At 45.8% G+C, this 17,552-nt stretch overlaps 1 protein-coding gene across 3 annotated transcripts in view; it reads left to right on the forward strand.

Moving 5' to 3' along the window:
• Positions 1–17,552, forward strand: part of LOC120915606 (EF-hand domain-containing protein D2-like) — a 115,532-nt gene that overhangs the window by 90,077 nt on the left and 7,903 nt on the right. For 2 of the 3 annotated variants that reach the window (XM_040326267.1, XM_040326269.1), the window contains one exon: positions 6,307–6,454. In XM_040326267.1, the coding sequence (XP_040182201.1) occupies positions 6,307–6,454 (148 nt within the window). Of the gene's footprint in view, positions 1–3,811; positions 3,859–6,306; positions 6,455–17,552 lie in introns of those variants that run through there. The other variant, XM_040326270.1, reaches the window with a different exon arrangement.

Consider the following 17,552-nt stretch of genomic DNA (forward strand, 5'->3'; position numbering starts at 1 on the left):
TATTAAAAATAATTAAACAAATAAATAAAAGGAAATGTTTGATAATTAAAAAAGAAGAAAAAATAGAAAATGCTTGGTAAAAAAAAAAAAAAGGAAATGCTTGGTTAAAAAAAAAGAAGAAAAAAAAAAGGAAATGCTTGGTTGAAAAAAAAAAAAGAAATGCTTGGTTAGAAAAAAAAGGAAATGGTTGGTTGGAAAAAAAGGAAATGCTTGGTTAGAAAAAAAAGGAAATGCTTGGTTAGAAAAAAAAGGAAATGCTTGGTTAGAAAAAAAAAGGAAATACTTGGTTAGAAAAAAAAGGAAATGCTTGGTTAGAAAAAAGAAGAAAAAAAAGGAAATGCTTGGTTAAAAAAAAAAAAGGAAATGCTTGGTTAGAAATAAAAGGAAATGCTTGGTTAGAAAAAAGAAGAAAAAAAGGGAAATGCTTGATTAGAAAAAAAAAAGGAAATGCATGGTTAGAAAAAAAAAAGGAAATGCATGGTTAGAAAAAAAAAGGAAATACTTGGTTAGAAAAAAAAGGAGATGCTTGGTTAGAAAAAAGAAGAAAAAAAAAGGAAATGTTTGGTTAGAAAAAAAAAAAAAGGAAATGCTTGGTTAGAAAAAAAAGGAAATGTTTGGTTAGAAAAAAAGAAGAAAAAAAAGGAAATGCTTGGTTATAAAAAAAAAATAAGGAAATGCTTGGTTAGAAAAAAAAGGAAATACTTGGTTAGAAAAAAAAAATAAGGAAATGCGAGGTTAGAAAAAATAAGGAAATGCTTGGTTAGAAAAAAAAGGAAATGCTTGGTTATTAAAAATAATTAAACAAATAAATAAAAGGAAATGTTTGATAATTAAAAAAGAAGAAAAAATAGAAAATGCTTGGTAAAAAAAAAAAAAGGAAATGCTTGGTTAAAAAAAAAGAAGAAAAAAAAAAGGAAATGCTTGGGTGAAAAAAAAAAAAGAAATGCTTGGTTAGAAAAAAAAGGAAATGGTTGGTTGGAAAAAAAGGAAATGCTTGGTTAGAAAAAAAAGGAAATGCTTGGTTAGAAAAAAAAGGAAATGCTTGGTTAGAAAAAAAAAGGAAATACTTGGTTAGAAAAAAAAGGAGATGCTTGGTTAGAAAAAAGAAGAAAAAAAAAGGAAATGTTTGGTTAGAAAAAAAAAAAAAGGAAATGCTTGGTTAGAAAAAAAAGGAAATGTTTGGTTAGAAAAAAAGAAGAAAAAAAAGGAAATGCTTGGTTATAAAAAAAAAATAAGGAAATGCTTGGTTAGAAAAAAAAGGAAATACTTGGTTAGAAAAAAAAAATAAGGAAATGCGAGGTTAGAAAAAATAAGGAAATGCTTGGTTAGAAAAAATAAGGAAATGCTTGGTTATTAAAAATAATTAAACAAATAAATAAAAGGAAATGTTTGATAATTAAAAAAGAAGAAAAAATAGAAAATGCTTGGTAAAAAAAAAAAAAGGAAATGCTTGGTTAAAAAAAAAGAAGAAAAAAAAAAGGAAATGCTTGGTTGAAAAAAAAAAAAGAAATGCTTGGTTAGAAAAAAAAGGAAATGGTTGGTTGGAAAAAAAGGAAATGCTTGGTTAGAAAAAAAAGGAAATGCTTGGTTAGAAAAAAAAGGAAATGCTTGGTTAGAAAAAAAAGGAAATGCTTGGTTAGAAAAAAAAGGAAACGATTGGTTAGAAAAAAAAAAGGAAATGCTTGGTTGGAGAAAAAAAACGAAATGGTTGGTTGAAAAAAAATAAGAAGAAATGCTTGGTTAGGAAAAAAAAAAAGAATAAAAGGAAATGGTAAAAATACAAAATTATTCAAAATGATTAAATAAATTAAAGGAAATGTTTGATAATTTAAAAAGAAAAAAAAAAGAAATGCTTGGTTAGAAAAAAAAGGAAATGCTTGGTTAGAAAAAAAAGGAAATGCTTGGTTAGAAAAAAAAAAAGAATAAAAGGAAATGGTAAAAATACAAAATTATTCAAAATGATTAAATAAATTAAAGGAAATGTTTGATAATTTAAAAAGAAAAAAAAAAGAAATGCTTGGTTAGAAAAAAAAGGAAATGCTTGGTTAGAAAAAAAAGGAAATGCTTGGTTAGAAAAAAAAAGTAAATTTTTGGTTGAAAAAAAAAGAAAGAAGAAGAAATGCTTGGTTGAAAAAAAAAAAAAAAGGAAATGGTTAGTTGGGGGAGAAAAAAAAGAAAAGAAAATGCTTGATTATTAATGACGCGCATAAAAAAAAAAAAATAATAAATTCAACATCTTACAGGAAGGTGTGAATCCAGCCTAAGGGATTTTGTTCCTTCCTAACTTGATAGCATCTCATATCTGTAGATTTGTCATCTACAAAGTCATGCTGCAAGCCTGGATGTCTTTTGTTTTTTTCCCACACCGATTGTTCCGTCTACAGACTGCAGTGTGTGAAAATCCCAGGAGGTCAGCACTTTCTGAGACGCTGCAAACATTTCCTCCAGCACCTGCTGTCTCTTAAAGCTGAATTTTGGGGAATAAAAAAAAAAAAAAAAAAAAACTATTGTAGTAGGCCTCTCCCTGCACTGCAAGGGTTAAATGCTTGTTAATTCTAGGGGTAGAGCAGTGTTTCCTAACCTCATTCCTTAAATACCCCCAATAAGTCATGATTTCCCTTAGGCCTCATTCACACGGGCGTACCCATTCGTACACCTGAGCGAGATGCACGTGTTTTTCCTGCATCTGCGTGCAGGCAGTCCCATTCACGTCTATTATAATACAGCGACTGTATACGGACACAGGTTCAGTTATAATTTGATAGCTGTGCAGATGTGTGGCCCCGGCCCCACCCCGTCTGCATTCAGGGCTGCGCACCCACATGGCTGTCAAATCGGGACCAGCTGACTATGTCTGTACAGCAGTGGAGGCCGCTCATGTTGGGAGCAGGTGCGCCGTTCCCCTAATCCATGAGCCTGTCCCCTAATCTACATGCAGGGCGCCGGACGCATGGATTTTAATGGGGTTTTTATTTTCCCCAAGCACATGATTAGAGCCTGGGCTCTAATTGGCTTCAAAGAAGGGTGGGCTCGGGGCGCAGAGCACTGTGCCCCGAGCCCACCAAGTTGTGTGACACAGCTGTCAAATTGGGACCAGCGGATGTGTCTATGCAGCCGCTGAGTCCAGTGGAGGCTGGTGTTTTTTTGTTTGGGGGGCGACAAACAACCACCCCGCCCGTGGCACCCCAACCCCCCTTTTCTCCACTGTCTGCCAGTCCACCGGCACTTAGCACATCGGTGGCGGGGATCGGGCAGGGGATCATGCTGCGGCGGGCATCTGGCGCGGTCTCCTGTGCCCTCTTCTCTTCTGATATCTCCTCCTAGGCGTCTGGGTGGCGAGGATCAGTGTTCATTCGCTGTTGCAATGCTCTGCGCCCCGAGCCCACCCTATTTTAAAGCCCATTAGAGCCTTTGGCTCTAAACAAGTGCTTCAAAATACACACCCCCCCCATCCCCGCCATAGGAATTTATGTGCGTCCTGAAAAGGGCCGGCGCATGTATAGGGAGGGCAGCAGCGGTGTTAGGAGGGGGGGTGGCGCCCGTGCACCCACAATGCATGGGCCCCAACTGAATGGGCCCCAATAGACAAAAATGGGTCTGCCTGCACGTGGACGCATGGAACACCTGTGCATCCAAAGATGGCCTTTAGTCCGCTTAGGTACGCCCAAGTGAATGAGGCCTACTGATTTTTTTTTTACAATAAAAGTGTGAACGCGCTATTCGATTGCTTCTTTGTATTGCATGTATCTCTGCATTGATGAACATTAGAGGAGGGAGATGTGCGCACAGTGGGATTGCCCTGGATTCGGAATGCATTAGGTGCCATATGACCTTTAAAATTCAAGGTCCAACGTATTGGTGAGTGCGTCTTTATGATGATGGTGGAGGATTGTCACAAAGGGGTGAGGCACTTTGGTGGATGAAGGTTTTGGTGAGGGTTTCATTTCACAATGATAAGTCACTACGTTCGGAAACTTGGGATTCTGACTTTTTTTGTACACGTTTGGTATTCACATGCACTGGTCTATATATGATATTTATATATTTGTGTGAGGGTGGCTGCTTTAATTTTATTCACCTACACTATATTGTCAAAAGTATTGGGATGCCTGCCTGAACTTTAATGGCATGCCAGTCTTATGCTGGCCATATATATAAAAAAAAATCGGCCAAACCCATTTTCGAAAAAAACAATCATTCGCCCGTGAGCGCAAACGATGGTGCCATCATAAAACAAAAAAGAAAATATTTGGACAGCCCCACCCCTGGAAAAGATTCCTGAATTGTCCTTTAATGGTAGAATGTAATACACTACAATCCACAGCAAAGGTGAAATCGGGATACGCAGCTGACGTTTCGCACTGATGCTCAGTGCTTAAGCCCCTTTCACACTGGGGCGGAAGCCACGGTGGCGGTATAGCGCCGCTAAAAATAGCGGCGCTATACCGTCGGATTTGCCACGGGACTCGGCCGCTAGCGGTGTGGTATTAACCCCCGCTAAATGGCGATAAAGGGTTAATACCACCCGCAATGCGCCTCTGCAGAGGCGCATTGTGGGCGGTATTGTCCCGGTTTCCCATTGTTTTAAATGGGAAGGAGCGGTATACATACCGCTCCTCTCACCGCTCCAAAGATGCTCAATACTCAATACATTAAAGTGGATGTAAACCCCCAATTTTTTTTTTTTTGGATGTCACAGTGTAGAGTATAAGATTTCCTATCATCTGTGCCCAGTCTTGCCACACAGAGTTAATCCAGCTCTGAGCAATCCTCTTTTATTGTTCAGTGAAAATTAACAGACTTCCAGATAAAAACCTGTCTAAATAAAAAGTCCTTTCCTCTCTCCTTGCTTTGAGTGACGGGTTATTTACACATCTAGCTTGGACATGTTTATAATATGTTATGTTTACCATAATATGAGGTGATCCACAGTACAAAAAGTGAGAAATCCACCCCTCCCCCACATAACACATCCTGGTAATATACAATGAACTGTGGATCACATCATATTATGATAAACATATATTATGTCACTCAAAGCAAGGAGAGAGGAAAGGACTTTTTATTTAGACAGGGTTTACATCCACTTTCACACTGACGGTTCAGAGCTAAAAATAGCTCTGCTATACCGCCTGAAAAAATCCTGCCCTGCAGTCTTCAATGTGAAAGGCTTTCACACTGAAGCGGTGCGCTAGCTGGACCGCTCCAAAAGTCCTGCTAGCCGCATCTTTGGAGCGGTATAGGAGCGTTTACCGCTCCTATACGGCTCCTTCCTATTGAAATCAATGGGAGACCGCGGTAATACTGCGGTAATACTGCCGGGAATGCGCCTCTATAGAGGCGCATTGCCGGCGGTATTAACCCTCTTTCGGCCGATGGCGGGGGTTAAAACTGCACCGCTAGCGGGCGAATAACGCGGTAAATGCGACGGTATAGCGGCGCTAAAAATCGCCCCGCTATACTGTCACCGCGCCTCCACTGCCCCGTGTGAAAGGGGCCTTACTGAAAGCGGTGTAAGTACCGTATTTATCTTGCTATAACGCGCCCAACCCCAGAACTTGAAGGAAAATTCCTGTAAAAAAAAAAAATACTTAGTTTGGATGCCCCTCGTCGGTGTCTTGCCCGTCGTCCATCGCGTCCTGCCCGTCGTCCATCGGCGGCCTTGTCCGGTCCGGCGTCCCCTTCTGCGGCCATCGTGGTGTCCTCCCTGCTCGATCCCCGCTTCCCGCGCTGTGTTCGAACCACTGCGCCGACATATACCGAGCGCAGTACACTCTGGGTTTTGTCGGGCAGGCTCGGCTCCTCTCACGTAAAGGACGTATAGGACGTGACCGCGAGAGGAGCCGAGCCTGCCCGACAAAACCCAGAGTGTACTGCGCTCTGTATATACCGGCGCAGTGGTTCAAACACAGCGCGGGTATCGGCGTATATCGCGCACCCACGATTTTGCCCTGATCAGGTTCCGATAAATACGGTACCTGAAATTGACCTGATATCAGCCTCTTGCAATCCCTGTACAGCAGAGCTTAGATTGGAAGAGGGAGAAAAAGCGCAAGGAGTTATTTGATTGTGCTGCAAGAGAAAGAGCAGAATGACAGAGAGAAGTCTGCTGCTTCTCCTTTACCTGTCCAATCACAGAGGGAGGGAAAAGACCTGTAAGTGATAAACTTTGTCAACGGAAAAAAAAATTATCTGTTCTGCCAATCTGAACTCGGCTCACATAGAGAACATGGGGCAGAACATCTGTATATATAGAGTATCCTTGCATTGGAGAGAACATCAGATGTATGTGATCTTGTCTAACAGGTACGACGCTGGGAAGGACGGCTTCATATGTCTGATGGAGCTGAAGCTGATGATGGAGAAGCTTGGAGCGCCGCAAACCCACCTGGGCCTTAAGGACATGATTAAAGAAGTAGATGAAGACTTTGATGGGAAGCTGAGCTTCAGGGAGGTGAGTCCGAGATCTGGATTCATTGGAAGTATTGGACTAGAATGAAGAGCAGGTTTTACTAGAATGTCACATCGCGAGTCACTCCGCGTTTTATTACTGCCGTGTTATGCTGTGAAATAAAGGGACTGGGAGACGTCTTTCCTGGAAGGCCGATGACATCAGATTCCCCATCGAACATCAGTCATCCTAAAACAGTCCAATTTAAAGGGTCACTCTACCCGCAATGTGATATTTTAGTGAAAGAAGCGACCTGGTGGGCGGAGTCAGCCCCTGACTTCTTTTATGTCTGGGATACTCCCGACCCGATCTCACCAACTTAATTCCCAACTCGGTTCTTGTCCACCTAAGGCCGGGTACACACGAGAGGATTTATCCGCGGAAACGGTCCGGAGGTCCGTTTCCGCGGATAAATCCTCTGGCGGATTTTGATATCCTGGTTGTACTAACCATGAGATCAAAATCCCCGCGGAATTCCGTCCGCGGTGACGTGTAGCGCCGTCGCCGCGATGATGACGCGGCGACGTGCGCGACGCTGTGATATAAGGACTTCCACGCATGCGTCGAATCATTACGACGCATGCGGGGGATGGATTCGGACGGATTGATCCGGTGAGTCTGTACAGACCAGCGGATCAATCCGTTGGACTGGATTCCAGCGGATCGATTTCTTAGCATGTCAAGAAATTTTAATCCGCTGGAAATCCATCCCCGGGGACAAAAATCCACGGAAAAAGATCCGCTGGATCGTACACACCAGGGGATCTATCCGCTGAAACCGGTCCGCGGATCAATTCCAGCAGATCGATCCTCTCGTGTACGGGGCCTTAGGGTTAAGGGATAGGGGTTAAGGGTGAAGCCCCGTACACACGGCCGAGGAACTCGACGTGCCAAACACATCGAGTTCCTCGGCGTGTTCAGTGTGGAAGCCGCCGAGGAGCTCGGCGGGCCGAGTTCTCCCATAGAACAACGAGGAAATAGAGAACATGTTCTCTATTTCCTCGTCGAGGTCCTCGTCGGCTTCCTCGGCCGAAAGTGTACACACGGCCGGGTTTCTCGGCAGAATTCAGCTCTGAACCGAGTTTCTGGCTGAATTCTGCCGAGAAACTCGGTCGTGTGTACGGGGCCTGAGGGTTTCCCATTAAAGAATAAGGCTAAGACTCAGGAATTAGAACAGGGACATCCCCCAGAGGTCAAAGGTCACAGGGGCGTGGCTGACCCACCCCCACCAATGTGTACCACCTACCACAACTAATTCGGGGAATGAACAAGTCGGGGAAAGCCCACACACGACCGTTTTTCATGACCAATTTAAAAAATTGCATTTTTCTTGTCATGAAAAACAGTCGTGTGTACACGGCATAACTATTAACCACTTAAGCCCCGGACCAAAAATATTTTTTTAAATTATTATATAAAAAAAAAATGATCAAAATTCTTATAAAAAAAAATATTATAAAAAAAAATGTTATAAAAAAAAAAAGTGGGGGGGGGGATTGTCATCCGGGGCCCTGGGGACCTCTGGGCCCTTTAATAAAAAAATTAAAAAAGGGGGGATTGCCATCCCTGCCCCTGGGGACCTTCGGGCCCCTTACAGGTGTACTGCCTGTACTCCCCTGATGGCCGGGCCGCCCCTGGAATGAACACAGACACATTGAGGGAGATTTACTAAAACTGGAGCACTCAGAATCGGGTGCAGCTATGCATAGAAACCAATCAGCTTCTAACGTAAACTTTGACAACAAGGCCGGGTTCACACCTATGCAAATTGAATGTGCGTTTCCCCGCGTTCAATTTGCATAGAAGGAGAATGTGACTGGCTCTCATATCTCCGCAGCGGGTCAGGTGCGGTGTGCCGGAAAAACGCATGCTTTTTTTGGTGCGTTTTATGTTCTATTTCAGCCCAAAATTTGGGCTGAAATCGGACCTGAACCGGTGAACTAGCACGCCTCGGACCCTTGCTGCGAGCCACATGCGGGGACGGTGTGGAACCCGGCCTTAAACCTGGACTCTGATTGGTTTCTATGCACAGCTGCACCAGATTCTGAATGCTCCAGTTTTAGTAAATCTCCTCCATTGTATCTGGCTTCTAACACACCATAATGGAATGTTGAATAATCTCTAGTTAATGAAACATTCCCAACATTCCAGTGTGTCAGGCGTGCTCCTGTGTGCTCGAAATCAATGAAGGGTTTGTTCCAATTGTAATCTTTTATATTGTACTATATACTGCTTCCTGTGTAGGTGCAAAAGACACACAAATGGCGGATATCGCAAACCAAAGTCCAGTGTCATCTGTATAGTTATGTATTTGGCATAAAGGTACCATATTAACCACTTAGGACCCGGACAAAAATGCAGGTAAAGGACCAGGCCCCTTTTTGAGATTCGGCACTGCGTCGCTTTAACTGACAATTGCGCGGTCATGCGACGTGGCTCCCAAACAAAATTGGCGTCCTTTTTTTCCCACAAATAGAGCTTTCTTTTGGTGGTATTTGATCACCTCTGCGTTTTTTTTTTTTTTTTTGCGCTATAAACAAAAATAGAGCGACAATTTTGAAAAAAATTCTATATTTTTTACTTTTTGCTATAATAAATATCCCCCAAAAATATATATAAAAAAAAAAAATTCCTCAGTTTAGGCCGATACGTATTCTTCTACCTATTTTTGGTAAAAAAAACTTGCAATAAGCGTTTATTGATTGGTTTGCGCAAAATGTATAGCGTTTACAAAATAGGGGATAGTTTTATTGCATTTTTATTATTATTTTTTTTTTTTTACTACTGGCGGCGATCAGCGATTTTTTTTCGTAACTGCGACATTATGGCGGACACATCAGACTATTTTGACACATTTTTGGGACCATTGTCATTTTCACAGCAAAAAATGCATTAAAAATGCATTGTTTACTGTGAAAATGAAATTGCAGTTTGGGAGTTAACCACTAGGGGGCGCTGAAGGGGTTAAGTGTGACCTCATCTGTGTTTATAACTGTAGGGGGGTGTGGCTGTAGGTGTGACATCACTGATTGTGATTCCCTATATAAGGGATCACACGATCGATGACAGCGCCACAGTGAAGAACGGGGAAGCTGTATTTACACACAGCTTCCCTGTTCTTCAGCTCCGGGGACCGATCGTGGGACTCCAGCGGCGATCGGGTCCGCGAGTCCCGCGGCCACGCACCCGCGACTGGGCATTATACAATCACGTACAGGTACGTGATTGTGCCCAGCCGTGCCATTCTGCCGACGTATATCGGCGTTAGGCGGTCCTTAAGTGGTTAAGCTTTATTACGGGAAAACGTGTGCATTGTAAGACGCGCTATGTAGGCCTTAGGTCATGATAGGTGCTTCAAAAAATTATCAGAAGTTTTGTTTCTTAATAAAAAAATAAACACTTATTAAAATTAGCCTTTTAGAGTCTATCGTCACATCGGTGGTCATATATACATTAAAGTGTTAGCTCACCTTTTTAGAAAAAACGTAAAAGGTGAACGAACACCGTACACCCTCCCCACCCCCACCCTGGTCCCTGCTGTACTTACCTCTGTGTATGGTGCGTTATTAGTGCCCACGCAGCTGATGCAGCAGTCTGGGGGATTTGAAATCCCTGCTTTTCATCCCCTTCTTTCAGTAGGGCCAGGGCCATCTTCAATATCGATTGGACCCTGGGCAAACATTTTCTTGGGCCCATCCACTCATCAACTATTTTCGGGCTCGAGGGGCAGCTTCTTTGGGCCCCACAGCAGTGACTGGGCCCGGGGCAACTTCCCCCTTTGCCCTGCATTGAAGACAGTCCTGTGCAGGGCTTCTGGGACAGATCAGAGCACTTCTGATTGGTCAGTTCCCGAAATGTGACTGATTTGACCAATTAAAAGAGCTCTGGTCTGTCCCAGAAGCTCTGCGCAGGGCTGTCTTTAATGCAGGGCAAAAGGGGAAGCTGCCCAGGGCCCAGTCACTGTTGTGGGGCCCAAAGCAGCTGCCCCTAAAACCTGCACTGTCCGCAAATAGTTGAAAAGTGGAGGGCCCAAGAAAATGTTTGCCCGGGGTCCAATCGAGGGGCAGTGGCAGCTGCTTTGGGCCCCACAACAGTGACTGGGCCTGGGGCAGCTGTCCCTTTTGCCCTGCATTAAAGGCAGCCCTGTGCAGGGCTTCTGGGACAGATCAGAGCACTTCTGATTGGTCAGTGTCCGCAAATAGTTGAAGAGTTGAGGGCCCAAGAAAATGTTTGCCCAGGGTCCAATCGAGGGGCAGGGGCAGCTGCTTTGGGCCCCACAACAGTGACTGGGCTTCCGATTGGTCACTGTCCACAAATAGTTGAAAAGTGGAGGGCCCAAGAAAATGTTTGCCCAGGGTCCAATCGAGGGGCAGGGGCAGCTGCTTTGGGCCCCACAACAGTGACTGGGCTTCTAGTAAATCGGGAGGTGATTCTTCTAGTAAATCGGGAGGCGGACTGGGCCTGGGGCAACACCCCCTTTTGCCCTGCATTAAAGGCAGCCCCGTGCAGGACTTCTGGGACAGATCAGAGCACTTCTGATTGGTCAGCAGGCCCGGACTGGCCATAGGGCACACCGGGCATATGCCCGGTGGGCCTCGGCTACCAGGCCGCCAGTTAACATTTCCCCACGCTCAGCCGGCCTCTTTGCGCCAAGATCGCGGCCGAATTCGCGGCCGATTTCCGCGGAGACGGCCGCATTTGTATTAGGCAGGTGTCCGGCCGGGTTCCCCCCCACACTCTGAGGCAGCGGCTGGGCTTCTCCCTGTGCTGGCACGGCGGCGCCGCTCACCACGGCCGGCTACACAGCCGCCTCCACGGCCGCTGGCCAGCCTTCTGCTCTAGGCTTAGAAGGAAGGAGGGCTTCATTACGTCAGGCCGGTCATGTGACCGTGAAGGGGGAGGAGCTGCTGGAGGAGGCCTGATGTCTTAAAAGGAGCTGGACGTCTAGAAAGGTAAGTGACACAGTATGGCAGCCTGCCAATGTTTTTTTTTTATTTTATTTTTTTATTATAACTTGCCTGTCAATGTTTTTTTTTTATATAGCTTGCCTGTCAATGTTTTTTTTTTATATAGCTTGCCTGTCAATGTTTTAAATGAGCAATTAAATAAAAATGCCTAAACGACCCTGAAATAAGAATCTGATTGGCAGCTGTGGAGAAATACCTCCTGCTAGTAAATATATATTTTATTTTCATTGATATCATGAGACTTTCAGACTTCATCAGCTTCTTCTTGCTAGTTGGATCACTAGCAAGAAGAAGCTGATAAAGTCTGCCAGTCTTATGATATCAATGAAAATAAAATATATATTTACTAGCAGGAGGAGGTATTTCTCCACAGCTGCCAATCAGAACTAAATGGACTTCTGTGAAATTGCAGTGATTCGTAGTACACAACTATGAATCATTGCCTAATTGGTCTATTGCTACTTTCGCACTGGATCCGTGTGCTGTTGGCGGTAAAACGCCGCTGTTTTTAGCGACGCTTTACTGTCCTTTTTGTGGCGCTATTCGGCCGCTAGCGGGGCACTTTTAACCACCGCTATCAGCTGAAAAAGGGTTAAAACCGCCAGCAAAGCAGTTCGGCAGCCCTGCACCTTGATTTCAATGGGCAGTAGCGCTTTAGGAGCGGTGCATACACCGCTCCTACAGCGCCTCAAAAGATGCGGCTGGCAGGACTTTTTTGAGCGTGCTTCCAGCGCACCGCTACAGTGTGAAAGCCCTGGGAGACGCTTTTTCAGGGCGCTTTGCAGGCGCTATTTTTAGCTCTTTAGCGCCCTCAAAGCACCCCAGTGTGAAAGAAGCCTAAGTGCAGAATCATGAAATCTGGTTGTTACAGGTTACTAAACTCTCCAAACCAACCAGCAATGCTCTTGTACCCCTTTCACACTGGGTTACTTTGCAGGCGCTATAACGCTAAAACTAGCACCTGCAAAGTGCCCTGAAAGAGCCGTTCCTTTCACTCCAATGTGAAAGCCAGGAGGCTTTCACACTGGAGCGGTGCACTGCCACTCCTTACAGCGCCCCAAAGATGCTGCTAGCAGGACACCGCTCCTAAAGTTCCCTTGACCATTGAAATCAAAGGGGCAGCGCCGACGAACCGTCGGCAAAGCTTTGCAGCAGTGCTTTGCGGCCGGTTTTAACCCTTTCGCGGCCACTAGCGGGGGTTAAAAGCACCCTACTAGCACTTTTCAGGCACTATTTTTAGTGCTAAAACGCCTGAAAAGGGCTGAAAAGCGCCTCCAGTGTGAAAGGGGCAAAGTGATGGTGTCAGACATTGTGTGAGAGAAGGACAGTTCTTGTACCCAAAAGGTGTCCTGCATTCACATTGGGCCGATTTGGCATGCGATTTGACATGTTAAATCGCATACCAAATCAGCAGCTATAGCCGGCAATAGTACTGTCCGAATCAGTGTGTCATCGACTTTGCAGCGCCGCACCAATTCCCAAAAGAAGTTTCTGTACTACTTTTGCCGACTTCGGGGGCAATTTGAATAGACAAATCGCCCCCGAAGTCAGACTGCATTGCCAGTTTGAAATTGTGTGAGTTCATCTGAAGCAATGCAATGCAGTCCGACTTTGGGACACCTTTTGGGTATATATATATATATATATATATATATATATATACACACATATATATACCCCCTCCCACCGCTGCCTTCACCAGGCTCTCCTGTGTGAGTGGGCAACCCAGTAAGAATGCTACTGGTGGCATCCAGCTCTAGGCACACAGTGAGAGAAACTGATCTTATTCCTCTTACCTTGTGACGTCAGAAACAAGAAGAAAAAAAAAAATCGTAGAAAAAATGACAAAAGGAAAAATAAATAAATGCCAATAGCACCACACATGTAAGGTATCGCCGCAAACATAGTGAGAGCAATCATTCTAGCACCAGACCTCCTGTGTAACTCTAAACTGGTAACTGTAAAGACTTTAAAAGCGTTGCCTATGGAGATTTATAGGTACTGTAATTTGGCCGTATTCCATGGGCGGACGCAGGGAAATTGGCACTCCCCAGAGAAATTTGTTTTAGTTGCGGAATTTGGCGCCAGAGAGTCTGAGCGGGCGGTTCCGCAGCGAGTGAGAGTCAGAGAGTGTCCGGTCAGCTGGTCGGCTCTGTGGGTGGCTGGCCAATCAACAAGCCAGTGGCCGGGGGAGCAGAGAGATGACATCATCTCTCACCGCCCCATGCCCGCCTTGCATACCGGCAGTAAATTCCGCCCTCACTGTGCAGGCAGCAGGGAGATTACATCATCTCTCTGCTACCTGACTCTGACAAGCAAAACACCACCTTAGCAAGTGACAATCCGCAACGTGTGGCAGGTGAGATGGCAAGTGGCAATCCACAATGTGTAGCAGGTGATGTGGTAAGTGACAATCCGCAACTTGTGGCAGGTGACATGAAAGGGACAATCCACAATGTGTGGCAGGTGACATGAAAGGGACAATCCACAATGTGTGGCAGGTGACATGAAAGGGACAATCCGCAACTTGTGGCAGGTGACGTGAAAGGGACAATCTGCAACTTGTGGCAGGTGACATGAAAGGGACAATCCGCAACTTGTGGCAGGTGACATGAAAGGGACAATCCGCAACTTGTGGCAGGTGACGTGAAAGGGACAATCTGCAACTTGTGGCAGGTGACATGAAAGGGACAATCTGCAACTTGTGGCAGGTGACGTGAAAGGGACAATCTGCAACTTGTGGCAGGTGACATGAAAGGGACAATCTGCAACTTGTAGCAGGTGACATGAAAGGGACAATCCACAATGTGTGGCAGGTGATGTAGTAAGTGACAATCCGCAACTTGTGGCAGGTGACATGAAAGGGACAATCTGCAACTTGTGGCAGGTGATGTGGCAAGTGACAATCCGCAACGTGTGGCAGGTGAAGTGGCAGGTGACAATCTGCAACGTGTGGCAGGTGAAGTGGCAGGTGACAATCTGCAACGTGTGGCAGGTGACGTGGCAAGTGACAATCTGCAACGTGTGGCAGGTGACGTGGCAAGTGACAATCTGCAACGTGTGGCAGGTGACGTGGCAAGTGACAATCTGCAACTTGTGGCAGGTGATGTGGCAAGTGACAATCCGCAACTTGTGGCAGGTGACGTGGCAAGTGACAATCTGCAACGTGTGGCAGGTGACGTGGCAGGTGACAATCTGCAACGTGTGGCAGGTGACGTGGCAAGTGACAATCTGCAACGTGTGGCAGGTGACGTGGCAAGTGACAATCTGCAACGTGTGGCAGGTGACGTGGCAAGTGACAATCTGCAACTTGTGGCAGTGGACGTGGCAAGTGACAATCCGCAACTTGTGGCAGGTGACGTGAAAGGGACAATCTGCAATGTGTGGCAGGTGACGTGGCAAGTGACAATCTGCAACGTGTGGCAGGTGACGTGGCAAGTGACAATCTGCAACGTGTGGCAGGTGACGTGGCAAGTGACAATCTGCAACGTGTGGCAGGTGACGTGGCAAGTGACAATCTGCAACTTGTGGCAGTGGACGTGGCAAGTGACAATCCGCAACTTGTGGCAGGTGACGTGAAAGGGACAATCTGCAATGTGTGGCAGGTGACGTGGCAAGTGACAATCTGCAACGTGTGGCAGGTGACGTGGCAAGTGACAATCTGCAACGTGTGGCAGGTGACGTGGCAAGTGACAATCCGCAACTTGTGGCAGGTGACGTGAAAGGGACAATCTGCAATGTGTGGCAGGTGACGTGGCAAGTGACATCCGCAACTTGTGGCAGGTGATGTGAAAGGGACAATCTGCAATGTGTGGCAGGTGACGTGGCAAGTGACAATCCGCAACTTTGGTTTTTAACAAAATGGGCTGCTCGGCTTAGAATGCCCGGGCCTATTTTTTGTCCCAGTCCGGGCCTGTTGGTCAGTGTGGAAACGTGACTGATTTGACCAATTGAAAAAGCTCTGATCTGTCACAGAAGCCCTGCACAGGGTTGTTTTTAATGCAGGGCACAAGGGGAAGCTGCCCGAGCCCAGTCGCTGTTGTGGGGCCCAAAGCAGCTGCCCCTCGAGCCCGCACTGCCCACAGTTGATAAGTGGATCCGGGAGGGCCCAAGAAAATGTTTGCCCAGGGTTCAATCGATATTAAAGCGGGAGTTCACCCATTTATTACATTTTTCCCCTTTTCCCCTTAGATTCCTGCTCGTTCGGTCTAGGGGAATCGGCTATTTGTATTAAAATATGAGCAGTACTTACCGTTTTCGAGATGCATCTTCTTCCGTCGCTTCCGGGTATGGGTCTTCGGGAGCGGGCGTTCCTTCTTGATTGACAGTCTTCCGAGAGGCTTCCGACGGTCGCATCCATCGCGTCACTCGTAGCCGAAAGAAGCCGAACGTCGGTGCGGCTCTATACTGCGCCTGCGCACCGACGTTCGGCTTCTTTCGGAAAATCGTGACGCGATGGATGCGACCGTCGGAAGCCTCTCGGAAGACTGTCAATCAAGAAGGAACGCCCATTCCCGCAGCCCATACCCGGAAGCGACGGAGAGGATGCATCTCGTAAACGGGTAAGTACTGCACATATTTTAAAACAAACAGCCGATTCCCCTAGAGAAAACGAGCAGGAATCTAAGGCTAGAAAATGCCCTCTAAGGGTGAACCCCCGCTTTAAAGATGGCCCTGGCCCTGCAGATAGAAGGCAGGAATTTCAAATCCACAGATCGCTGCTGAATCTGCTGCGTGGACACTGCCAGCTCGAGGCCCATGGAGGCAAGTACAGCAAGGCTTGGGAGGGGCGGGGGGGGGGGGGGCGTATGGTGTTTGTTCACCTTTTACTTTTTTTATTCACCTTTTTCATGTTTTTCATCTCCACTTCTTTCCTTCACAATGGCAAAAATCGCACCAAAAGCACCAACACTTTTCCAACATTATGGGGGAACATCAATATACATCCCTATAAGGGGCAGGCAGCTCGCTTTTTTTTTTAGCAACGTCAACCTCCATATTTGTTTCAGGAAAAGTGCGCTTTTATTATGACGCTTGCAAAACATGCTTAATGGTTCACCGTGGGAAGTACAGAGGGTTGCATAATCTACCATCTGCTTTGAAAGAATTCTGTGTACTACGATAATGCAGGAATGCTTGGAGCGCAAGGACAAACCCGGTGCTGTGAACGGCCTCTAGTCTGGTGACTGAAAGGGAACTGACGAGGATGGAATTCGCTGCTGTTGGTTTGAGTCAGCAGAGGTTTTTCTGCTCAAAAGCTAGATTGTTCGGTATTCCGATCAGGGCAGGATTTGCTCTCCCTGCCGCCCCAAGGCCAGGTTCCGCAATGTACCCCCCCCAAATCAACGGAGAATGGTAACCGGATGGCAGGGGCGGCGCGGTTAGTTCAAATATTTTTTGTTTCTTTTTTTTTTTCATTACTTTTTTTGGTTTTTTTATTTGTAGCTTGTTGTTCACTTTTTTTTGTATACTTTTCTTTTTTTTTTTTATATGTATTATTTTTCTTATTCTTTACTTTTTAATTACTTTTTTATTTTATTAATTGAATTATTATTTCTTATTTTTTTTTCACCTAACTTTATTGCTATCACACAGGAGAAAACAATTCCCTGTGTGATAGCAATTGGAGGTGACAGGTTCTCTTTATTGACCCTGTCACCTCTAAAACAGGAGTCCTAGCACTGTGCTAGAACTCCTGTCACAGCTGAGATGGGAAGAGCACAGCTCACCCCTCTCACTGTGTACATCGGGGGGAGGGACAGGAGACAGACTCGGCGGAGGGGCAGAACGGAGTCCCGAAGACAGAGCCAGCAGAGAGAGGTATGTGGGGGGGGGGGGGGGGGGACGGCAGCACACATTTTACAAGTGATTTTGGCGACATTGCAACAATCACTTGTTAACGAGCGAGCGGATTTGCCCACACTACATTGGCACCGATAGGCGGCACTGATGGGCACCGATAGGCGACGCTGGTATGCTGCACTGTTGGGCATTCATAGGCGGCACTGATGGGCACTCATAGGCAGCACTGATGTGCACTTATAGGCGGCACTGGGCACTCTTTGGCGGCACTGATGGGCACTCATGGGTGGAATTTATGGGTGGCACCGATGGGTACTTATGGGTGGCACAGA

Source organism: Rana temporaria, chromosome 10, assembly GCF_905171775.1.
Source record: "Rana temporaria chromosome 10, aRanTem1.1, whole genome shotgun sequence".
Lineage (NCBI taxonomy): Eukaryota > Metazoa > Chordata > Amphibia > Anura > Ranidae > Rana > Rana temporaria.